Source organism: Chlorocebus sabaeus, chromosome 20, assembly GCF_047675955.1.
Source record: "Chlorocebus sabaeus isolate Y175 chromosome 20, mChlSab1.0.hap1, whole genome shotgun sequence".
NCBI classification, from domain to species: Eukaryota; Metazoa; Chordata; class Mammalia; order Primates; family Cercopithecidae; genus Chlorocebus; species Chlorocebus sabaeus.
Window position 1 is genome coordinate 18,591,261 of NC_132923.1, and position 12,381 is coordinate 18,603,641.

Genomic DNA, 12,381 nt, shown 5'->3' on the forward strand with positions numbered 1-12,381 from the left:
CTCTTTCCTTCCCCAATGATCACAAAACCGGAGCTCCTCTGAGCAGACACTATACCACCAAGAAGTAAAAGGGATTCTCAATGAGAAAGATGACCGTGCACTCAAGAATCATAAATGTTGGAAAGAAAGCAATCCCGTAAAAGTAAAGTACATAATTCAGTAACTGAAAGAAATAGCACCTGAAATTAAATACTTTAAAAGTTTAAAAGTGGGTAAAAGTAATATAGGCAGACTTGAGAGGTTAACAGTTCACAACATAACAACTTTTTTTAAAGTAGCTAAGGAAAAATATCAAGAGTTCTTAGAAATTAGAAATAATTGTGAATGATCAAAAATGGGAAGGGGTAGATTATGAGGGAGAGAAAAGCTGAGAGATGTGGAAAAAGGGTCCATATAATATAATTTCCAGAAGAAGAAAATAGTAAGAATGAAAGGAGAAAAGAATCAAAGACATGACATAAGAAATTTTCACAAGCTTAAAAAGAATACTTCAGATTAAACAGGGCAACCGAATGACAATCAGAACTGATATTAATTGTCTTTAAAGGATTATGTAAATATGCCATCATGCAATTTTAGGACTGCACGGATAGACAATCCCAAAAGTTTCCTGAAGGAAACAAGTTACCTACACAAGAATAAAAACCAGATAGACATTTGACTTCTCATCAGCAACACTGACCTTAGTCCTTGTCACATTTGTTGGGAGTGTCAGGTAGACAAATCTATGGTACCTAGAGACACTGTACGTACTAGATAGATATTAATAGAAACTACAAATTTAAATATGTGACAAAATTTTAAATACAGTCATTAGAAAAATTGAAATAGAGTTTATAATTTCCCAATCGCAAAGGGGAAAGGTGAAGAATAGAAAAAATAAAACTCAAATCAATTCAAGAAAAGATGGGAATAAAAAGAAAAGAAATAAAATATAAAAGGTAAATAGAAAATATAAAATAATATTTTTGTGGTGGTAACTAGGCTATTGTCTCTGAACTCCAGATCTACCTTTCTGTAATCTGCTTTGTGCTGCTGGGTCTGGAGGTCTGCAAACAGCGCTTCTTCTGTGGATCATGTTGAACCTATTTCCATTTGACACACAGTATTTATTGTTAAACAACGTCTCCCTTGCTTCTGAGAATGCTGAAAACTTTTGTTCTTTCTTCAGATTCTCTTTGCAGATGGTGCTGTGAGCAGTAGTCCCAATTCAGGTCTTATTTGTCCTCCTGAAATGCCAGCAACTCCTCACAGTGGAGATTTGATGGACTCTATTTCTCAGCAGAAATCAGAAACGATACCGTCTGAGATTACCAACACAAAGAAAGGTAACAACTGAAGCCTCTCAGTTTATAATGGATTTACTAAAGTCTTCAAGGGCTTGATAAGTGTTCAATATTATTATTATTATACTTGTAACCTTTCCTGTGAATATATTCATATATATTCTTATACATATATACATATAAATGAATTCTTGCTATCACAGAATTACGTACTGTTTTATGAACCGTTTTACTCTTAGTAATAAATAATTAACAGTTTTATATGTTGTTACACATTCTTACACATCAGGTATAATGACTAAGCTTCAGTTTTAGGGTTGATTGGGCAGATTGATGATGTCAGGATTATGAGTGGACATCTCTGTGATTCTCTTGAACTTTTCCTCATAATTGTAAGACAGTGTATCAACTCTAGGCATGAGGTCCTCATTCAGCAGCTTCCAAGAAAAGAGGGCAAATGCAAGAGCTTTCTTCAAATGTCTCTGTTCATCAGGAAGGAAAAGGAGTTCCAGAACTCCACGTCTCACCCCAGCAGACCTGTCTTGATGTCATTGATTAGATCTGGCTGGGGACCAAGGTTAGAAAAACAAGTATCTGACATTTTTTGCCTCTGTCTCAGGAGACAGCACTACTACTAGGGAAAAAAAGAAGGTGAACAATACTTGGATAAGCAATAAACAGAGTCTGCCATAATCTAAATTGCAAGACTGCTGTCCTGAGAAGTGTTTTCAATTTATACCCCTACCGCAACCACAGGAAAATGTCTACTTCCTCATACCCTCACCAATGCCAGATATTATCATTCTTTTAATCTTATTCAGCATGATAATCAATGCATCTTATTGTGTTGATTTGCATTTCTTTAATTACTGGTGAGGTTAAACATCTAAAGATGTTTACTGTTTGTTTGTTTGTTTTTTTCATTTTATGAATTTCCTATTCACATCTTTTCTTGGTTTACCATCATGATGGTCTTCATTTTCATATGAACTTGTAAGATATATTTTTATATAGGAGGTGCATATTTGTGTAACAGGAAAAAAATCTGGTGTTTCAAATATTAAATCAGCTAACCCTCTGTGAGGCACATATTTTAATAATCCCCAATTTACAAACCAGAAAATTGAGGGAGAGAGGTTAAGTAATTTCCTTGAGGTCTCTTAGCTAGCAAGTGGTAGAGCTGGGATTTGAGTCTGGGTCCTAACCCCTAAATTACACTGCCTCTCCTGCCTTACAAACTTTTCTCAATTTCTCAATATGCCTTTAATGATCTAGATTTAAATCTAGAAACCTAGATTTAATCCTTTTTTATCAGTTTCACACATCTCACCACAGTACCCAGAAATATTGTATAGAAGCAACTGGATTACTTTTTAATTACTCAATATTTAGTAAAACAGATTTTCCTTCAGTAGTAGCAGAAGGTTGCTGGTTAAAGAAGTATCCAGGTAGCTTTCCAAACTTCTCGGCTTAAGGGTTCCATCTAAGAGTAGTCTGTGTAGCTGCTTTTCTAATAGACTACCCTGGTTCTGGAGGACTTCTGCTTCTAGCACAGTGTGCCCCAGATTTTCTTCACAGCCCTTCCATCCAAGATGATGCAATCACTTTTTAAATTAATAGGCTATTTTTAGAGCAGTTTTAGGTTTACAGAAAAATTGAGTGGAAAGTACACAGAGTTCCTGTTTACTCTGCTCACAGTTTCCCCAGTTATTAACATCTTGCTTTAGTGTTTTATATTTGTTACAACTGATGAACCAGTCTTACATTATTATTAACTAAAGCCCATAGTTTACATTAGGGTTCACTCTTGGTGTTATACATTCTATGTCTCATGTATCATGCAGAATAATTTTGCCACCCTAAAAATCCCTCTTCACCTATTCACCCTTCTTACTCCACCCATCCTGAACCATGCACACCCTACCCCACCAAACTCCTGGGAACCACTGACCTTTTTATTGTCCGTATAGTTTTGCCTTTTCCGGAATGTCATATGATTAAAATCATACCTTATGTAGGCTTTCTAGACCAGGTTCTTTCACTTAGTAATATATATTTAAGATTCCTCCCTGTATTTTTATGGCTTGACAGCTCATTTTTATCACAGTTTGATTGATATTAATTTAATTGATATTGCATTAATTAAATGAAATATTATAGATAATATTTTATCAAATCCTCAGATTGTTACAATTCTTTGGTTAATTTTCAAAGTTCTGAAAAAGTTTATTTTGATTCTTTTTAAAAACATTCTTATAGTTCTTAGGGAGGGGTAGGTTTTCCTTGGTCTTTACTTGTCATTCCAGGAGTGTATCCCATCTCACAAGAAATATGTAGTATTTTTCTTATTTTTCAATCTTAACTACTTATTTCCACTATAGCTTTTTATTTGACTCTTGAATTATTTAAACTTACTTCTGGATTTGAAGCCTATGTGGTGTTTCTATTTGTTCTTATAACTGATTTTTGATGAACAATTTAAAAATTTGTTTAAATGGTCAAGTTTTTTTAAATGTCTATGCTTGAAAAGAGCATGTATCTTGTTGTTATTTGGTACAGTGTTCTCTTTATGTTTATTTGATGAAATGTGTTAGATTTAATGTACAGATCTATATCTGAGTCCAGCAAACATTGCTGTAAAAGGCCATAGAGTAAATATTTTAGACTTTGTGGGCCATATGGTCACTGTCACAACTACTCAACTCTGCCATTGGAGCATAAAAACAGCCCTGGGCAATATGTTATTAAATAAGCCTGATGTGTTCTGTTGTGTTCTAATAAAACTTTATGTGCACTAAATATACTAAATTTGAATTTTATATAATTTTCATGTTATAAATTATTACTATTCTTTTGATTCTATTAGCTATTTAGAAATGTAAAAAGAATTACTACTTCACAGACTGTACAAAACAGACAGCAGGCCTTATTTGTCCATAGTCCACAATTTGCCAACCCCTATTCTATATTTTTACAGATTTTTTAAATGTGCTACATCAGTTTGCTTAGCAAAAGGATGTTTAAACTTCCTGAAAAGATAGAATAGTCTGTTTTGTGCTGTATTCCTTATCATTTAATCATTATTTCTTTATTTGTGAAATAAATATGTCTTTTTTATAGTTCTGTCATTTTTCTTTATTTATTTTAAGGATATGATAGATATTTATACATTTAGAATTATTGTATCTTCATTAATTTAACCTTTCATCATTATGCAATGACTTTTTGTTTGTTTGTTTTTCTTTCTTGAGACGCAGTGTCACTCTGTTGCCCAGGCTGGAGTGCCAGTGGTGCAAACTCAGCTCACTGCAACCTCCACCTCCCACATTCAAGCAATTCTCGTGCCTCAGCCTCCCAAGTGGTATTACAGGCACGTGCCATCACAGCCGGCTAATTTTTGTTTTGTTTTGTTTTGTATTTTTAGTAGAGACAGGGTTTCACAATGTTGGCCAGGCTAGTCTTCAACTCCTGACCTAAAGTGATCTGCTTGCCTTGGCCCCCCAGAGTGCTGGGAGCCACTGCTCCTGGTCTGCAATGACTCTTTATTCTAGGATTCTTTTTACCCTAATGTCTATTTTGCTTGTTTTATTATAGCTACACCAGCCACTATTTAATACCTTACCGGTATAACTTTTTCCACACTTACATTTCACCTTCTGTGGTTTATGTTTAAATGTGGCTCTTGTAAGCAGCAAACAGGTGAATATTTTAATAATTCAATTTGAGAATGTTTGTCTCTAGGGTTTCAGTCCATTTATTGTATATCAAATAGTTTCCAAAAATGTCTTTATGTTGTCCTCCATTCTTGAAAGATAATTTCACTTGGTATAGAATTCTAGCTTGTAGATATTTTCTCTCAGTACATTGAAAATATCCTTAATACTCTCTTACTTCCAATGTTGCTGTTGAAAAGTTGGCTATCATTTAAGTTGTTATTGCTTTGAGGATAATCTAACTACCTTTAAAATATTCCCTGTGATTTTTAATTGCAATTTCAATATAATTTGACTAGGTATGGATTTCTTTTTATTTATCAAAGTGGGAATACATTGAGCTTCTTGAATCTATAAATTTGTATTTTTCATTGATTCTAGGGATTTCTCAATAATTATCTCTTCAAGTATTGTTTCTGATCCATTTCCTTTTTCTTTTCTTCTTCTGGAATTCCAATTAAATATATTTAAGAGGCCTTGAACTTTTTTTTTTTTTTTTTTTTTTTTTGACTTCTATTGCTTCGGTTCTCTGAGCTTCATTCTAAGCAATTACTTTAGGTCTTTCAGTTCTCTTTTAAGCTGTGTTTTGTCTCCTGCTAAACCTGCGTGTTAATTTTTTAAATTTCAGTTATTACATTTTTTAACATCTAACAATTCTCTTTGTTTCGTTTTATAATCAGTCTTCTCTTTAGTCATGTTTTTGGCCCCTTTTTATTTCTGTAATCACATAAAGTATGCATTTTATGTGCTGTGTCAGATCATTTCAATATCTAAAGTATTGTAAATCTAATTCCATTTTCTGTTGCTTCTTCTGGCTTTCACTTGAATTGCCTTGTTTCATTGTGTCTTGGTACTTTTTGATTATGAGATGATAATTTTTTCTTATTGCTTTAATTCTAAATTCTTGGGCTGGTATAAAAGTGCATTTTTTTTGAGACATGGTCTCACTCTGTCACCCAGGCTGGAGTGCGGTGGCATGATCACAGCTCACTGCAGCCTCAACCTCCAGGGCTCAAGCAATCCTTCCATCAGAGCCTCTAGAGTAGGTGGGACTTGCCTTTAGAGGTTTTAGTGCATTTATTATACACCAAATATTTTCTAAAAATGTCTTTATGTTGTCCTCATTCTTGAAATATCATTTCACTAGGTATAGAATTCTAGCTTACAGATATTTTCTCTCAGTACATTGACAATATCCTTTGTATTCTCTTGCTTCCAATGTTGCTCTTGAAAAGTTGGTTTGCACCACCATGCAGCAGGCATGCACCACCGTGCCCAGCTATTTTTTTTTTTTTTTTTTTTTTTGTAGCAATGGAGTGTCACTATGTTGGCCAGGCTAGTCTCAAACTCTTGGGCTCCTGCCGTGGCCTCCCAAAATGCTGAGATTGTAGGTGTGAACCACTGTGCCTAGCCAATAGTACATTTCTTTGTAAAGGACTTTGGTTTCAGAAAGGACTTTAGCAGTTGATAGGGGAACCAACAGTCTTGGATCACTTTAAATTATTAATTTAAGGAATTTCTGGGGGTGCCACTCAAGTGGTGTGAATTTTCACTTCAAACCTATGTAAGGATCTACTTGTGGTTATACAGCCTCTTAAGTACTTTCTTGTCTTCTCTGCTCAGCACCAAGTTTGAACACAGGCAAGCTTTCTGACAGTTCTGGAGTGGGTTGGGAAAAGACACGAGTGATTTCTGTTAATAATTCACACTTAGTCTGAGAGTGTAGTCATTTGGGGGCCTCATATAAAGCCTTCCATCCAGATTGTACAGGTTCTGGCATTCATTTCTGCCTGAGTTCCACAATGCTAAGAAAACAAATACTCAGAATCACCCAGTTTGACAAAAACTCACTGGACAAAATCCAACTTCAGAGCCCTTGTACCTCTTTTGCTTCCTACTTTTACGTAGTCCATGGCTTGTGCTGATCTAACTTACAGTTGCCAGCTCAGAGTCACTTTCAAGAGGATTGATTAAAAGATGTTTTCTAGCAGTTATGGTTCTTTTCAGTGGAATTATTGGTATCTAGTCTGTGATGTTGCTAAAAATGGAACTCCAACCCTGCTTGTTTCCTTCCTCACCTTTGACCTGATCCTTGGCCAGTTTGCTTTTTTGACCCAATACTTAATGAAAAACAATAGTTGATTAAGATTTCAGGATCTTGATTCTTCCTATCCATGAGCATGGTATGTTCTTCCATTTGTTTGTGTCCTCTTTTATTTCACTGAGCAGTGGTTTGTAGTTCTCCTTGAAGAGGTCCTTTACATCCCTTGTAACTTGGATTCCTAGGTATTTTATTCTCTTTGAAGCAATTGTGAATGGAAGTTCATTCATGATTTGGCTCTCTGTTTGTCTGTTACTGGTGTTGAAAATGGCCATACTGCCCAAGGTTATTTATAGATTCAATGCCATCCCCATCAAGCTACCAACAAGTTTCTTCACAGAATTGGAAAAAACTGCTTTAAAGTTCATATGGAACCAAAAAAGAGCCTGCATCTCCAAGACAATCCTAAGTCAAAAGAACAAAGCTGGAGGCATCACGCTACCTGACTTCAAACTATACTACAAGGCTACAGTAACCAAAACAGCATGGTACTGCTACCAAAACAGAGATATAGACCAATGGAACAGAACAGAGTCCTCAGAAATAATACCACACATCTACAGCCATCTGATCTTTGACAAACCTGAGAGAAACAAGAAATGGGGAAAGGATTCCCTATTTAATAAATGGTGCTGGGAAAATTGGCTAGCCATAAGTAGAAAGCTGAAACTGGATCCTTTCCTTACTCCTTATATGAAAATTAATTCAAGATGGATTAGAGACTTAAATGTTAGACCTAATACCATAAAAACCCTAGAGGAAAACCTAGGTAGTACCATTCAGGACATAGGCATGGGCAAAGACTTCATGTCTAAAACACCAAAAGCAGCAGCAGCAAAAGCCAAAATTGACAAATGGGATCTCATTAAACTAAAGAGCTTCTGCACAGCAAAAGACACTACCATCAGAGTGAACAGGCAGCCTACAGAATGGGAGAAAATTTTTGCAATCTACTCATCTGACAAAGGGCTAATATCCAGAACCTACAAAGAACTCAAACAAATTTACAAGAAAAAAACAAACAACCCCATCAAAAAGTGGGCAAAGGATATGAACAGACATTTCTCCAAAGAAGATATTCATACAGCCAACAGACACATGAAAAAATGCTCGTCATCACTGGCCATCAGAGAAATGCAAATCAAAACCACAATGAGATACCATCTCACATCAGTTAGAATGGCAATCATTAAAAAGTCAGGAAACAACAGGTGCTGGAGAGGATGTGGAGAAATAGGAACACTTTTACACTGTTGGTGGGACTGTAAACTAGTTCAACCATTATGGATAACAGTATGGCGATTCCTCAAGGATCTAGAACTAGATGTACCATATGACCCAGCCATCCCATTACTGGGTATATACCCAAAGGATTATAAATCATGTTGCTATAAAGACACATGCACACGTATGTTTATTGCAGCACTATTCACAATAGCAAAGACTTGGAATCAACCCAAATGTCCATCAGTGACAGACTGGATTAAGAAAATGTGGCACATATACACCTTGGAATACTATGCAGCCATAAAAAAGGATGAGTTTGTGTCCTTTGTAGGGACATGGATGCAGCTGGAAACCATCATTCTTAGCAAACTATCACAAGAACAGAAAACCAAACACCGCATGTTCTCACTCATAGGTGGGAACTGAACAATGAGATCACTTGGACTCGGGAAGGGGAACATCCCACACCGGGGCCTATCATGGGGAGCGGGGATGGGGGAGGGATTGCATTGGGAGTTATACCTGATGTAAATGACGAGTTGATGGGTGCTGACGAGTTGATGTGTGCAGCACAGCAACATGGCACAAGTATACATATGTAACAAACCTGCATGTTATGCACATGTACCCCAGAACTTAAAGTATAATAATAATAATAATAAAGAAAAAAAAAAGATTTCAGGATCTGCATGTGATTCTTTCTCTTATCCTTTCACTGCCATCCTCATCCTTTCATATCCAAATTTGTTCCCCAATATACATTTGTATCAAAATTGTACTCATTTATCTCTTCTGCCAACTTGAATTTGTAATACTTTAAAACCTTCTAACTGTTCTTCCTGCTTTTATTAGTATCGATTTTGTATCTTTCTGCCAAAAGCATGTAACTAATCTTCCAAATATCTCACTTTCTCTCTTATAACACTTTAGTTGTTAAATATTACGTATAGGAAAAATTCCAAGGTCTCTAACATACTGCTAAAGACCACTCAATTGAATCAGTGCCTACCTCTTCAGTCCCTTCTCTCATCCAAAATCTGCTTGAAATATATCATCTGGTCACATTGGTCTGTGTATACTATGCTATTCTTTACCCCAGTGTATTTCTTATGTTCCTTATGTTGGAATGCCCTTTCCATAGCTCACCTTTTTTGACTAGAAAAAGTAATAAGAACAGAAGGAGAGGAGACGGAAATAGGAGAAAAACAGAGAATATAGAAAAAAGATAATTCCTAAAGTATTTCCTACTATTTCTAGAGGATCTTCTCTTTATTCTGAAAGTGATACTATTTTCACTCTCTACCAATATTCTAGAAGTATAAATATGTCCAAATTAAATTTTAGGGCAATGAAAAGGCTCAACCTGATTTATCTGTCTTTGGTTCTTCCCAGTAGTTGAGTCCCTATTAGTTAGGTCGAGATGCATGCTCTGCTGCACATTTCATGGTTTGAATCTAGAGAATCTTCCAAGAGTTAACATGCCTTTACTATCATTACTTGCAATTTGTTTCTGGGCCTGAGTTCACCTCATCATTGAGATGTGATAACACTGTCAAGTCTCATCTACAGATTACTCATCATTATTCATGGAAATGGAGTACATCTACCCTGATAGAGCATTGAAATATTGGCCAAGGAGTTCCATGAGGGTGTCTTCAGTTCTCTCCTCCTGTTCCCAATGAGTGGGTGGTAGAGGATGGAGAGGAGGATGTATCAGACAATTGTTGATGTACTAATTAAACTGCACAAATTCCTCTCCCCAGGGATATGCCTGGCTGGTGAGGTTTCCCAGATCCAGGATTGAAGGAAGATGTTTCCTGTTATTACTGACAAAATGGCAAAATCAGGGGAATCAAGAGTTAAAAACTTAGTAACTGTTATAGTCCAATATGTCAAAAAGAGGCTGAAAGTTTGAAGATAAGTGAGAGAAAAGGTAGGCTTTAAAAACCAGAATACAAAACCCAAAATCTGGGACTCAGGGAGAAGTACACAAGACCTAAAAGAGTACAGAAGTTGACCAGAATATATTTTGTGCCCTAGAAATGAGTTGTGTAAGCATGTGTATGTTTGGGGAAGTGTGGTGGGAATTTAGCCACGGTTTGAGTGCCAAAACTAAGCTACTCATAACCTCATACTTTTCCCTATTGAGAAATAATATGATTGATGAATACCACTTAGAATTGTCTATACCACAGTATCTGAGGTAGTTTGCACTGTATCAAAACATAATGAATGATGTATATAATTGATATTATAGTTATATTGTTGTTGTTTGATTTTACTTGAACTTCACAGGAAAAAGTCACAAAAATCAGTCATCAATGGCCCATGAGGGTGAAATCCATGACCCTCCTCCAGAGACAGTTCAAACTGTAACTCCTGCGGATGTTCACATAGGCACTTGGTTTACAACCACACCTGAAGGAAATCGGATTGGCACCAAAGGATCAGAAAGAATAGCAGACTTGGCCCCATTGTTATCCTTTCAGGCCACAGATCCTGTCAATGGAACGGTATGACAAACTATTGTTTATTGCAAAATTTTCTAAGTCTTTAGAATTCTGAAGCAACACCCAAAAGAGTGCCTAGCTGATACTATTTTTTCAATAAATGTCTGTTAAGTAGTGGGTGAGTGGGTGGATGGACAGATGGATGGATGGATGAATGGATTCATTTTCCAAAATCTAAAAACATCTTGTGGTATATTTGCCAAATGGAGAGTATCATTAGCGACTATTTTTGTGTGTTGTGGCCACAACCACGTCAGAACAAAGTGCTAATTTTTGAGGTGAGTGGCGGTTCGTGAGTTCTCTATGCCACTTTTAAGATATATGTGATTAATGATGTTGTCGGGTGTTTCCTTATTATGAATGTATGTGTGTAAATATCTTATCTTCTGGAAGTGAGAGGCTTCTGGAAGTGAGTGTCTCATTACTACTTATTTGTGTCCACTTGCAATTGATGAGAGAAGTTTGTTCACGATCCTTTGATTTTGAAAAACTTATGGTATATTGAAAGAGATAAGACACACATTAAATAACTCAAGAATCCAAAACTGTAGAGAAGCTTTACAAAAACTTTATTTATAGGATAAGAATACATGACAAATTAGTGGTACAGAACATAATGGTTCTGTTTATGATATAAAAAGCCAAACTCCTGGAATGAACAATAGCAGTTTCTGTGTAGCAGGACTTTTTTTTTTTTTTTTTTGAGATGGAGTTTTGCCCTTGTCACCCAGGCTGGAGTGCAGTGGTGTGATATTGGCTCACTGCAACCTCCACCTCCCAGTTCAAGCAATTGTCCTGCCTCAGCCTCCCGCATAGCTGGGATTACAGGCACCTGCCACCACGCCCGGCTAATTTTTGTATTTTTAGTAGAGACAGAGTTTTGCCATGTTGGCCAGGCTAGCCTCCAACTCCTGACTTCAGGTGATCGGCCCACCTCAGCCTCCTAAAGCGCTGGAATGACAAGCATGAGCCACCACGCCTGGCCCTCTATGTACCAAGATTTCTTTGGGGGACTTTATACACGTTATCTCATTCAGCCCTCACACCAAATGTATGTTACACAGATGAGGAAATTGAACCTTAGCAAGTTAAGTAATGTGGTCAAGAGTACATATTCAGAAAGTGCTGAAGCCAAGATTAGAGCCAGTTGTTTGTGACCAAACACTGAGCTCTTTCCATTCCTTAGCTATTCCTCTAACATCTTATATGGAGATTTGCAGCACCCTCTGAATCTAAACACGATGAACAGTTTCCTAAGTGCCTTAACTCTGGTGTCTGAACTTCCTACCCTTGTTTAAAACCATGTGCTGCTGTAAAAAGCAAAATGCCTGCATACTATTGAGATGGATTACATTATCTAACCAAATATCTTTTCCTCTTCAGCCTACTTCTGAAATAATTTTATAATCTCTGACTTTGTTTGCTAGTTGCCTTTTTTTGTAAGTCTCAAAGTACATATGATCTCAGAAAGGATTGTTGTTTGTTTGTTTGTTTGTTTCCTGGGGTTTTTTCTTGTTTGTTTTAGTTCCTTCAAATAACTCACT

General features: G+C 36.4%; 1 protein-coding gene across 8 annotated transcripts in view; it reads left to right on the plus strand.

The window, feature by feature from the left end:
* The window catches only part of SPAG17 (sperm associated antigen 17), a 241,103-nt gene that overhangs the window by 165,706 nt on the left and 63,016 nt on the right, over window positions 1-12,381 (plus strand). For all 8 annotated transcript variants that reach the window (XM_073008447.1, XM_007977401.3, XM_073008444.1 and 5 more), the window contains 2 exons: window positions 1,172-1,328; window positions 10,623-10,840. In XM_073008447.1, coding sequence (XP_072864548.1) covers window positions 1,172-1,328; window positions 10,623-10,840 — 375 coding nt within the window. The remainder of the gene's footprint in view (window positions 1-1,171; window positions 1,329-10,622; window positions 10,841-12,381) is intronic.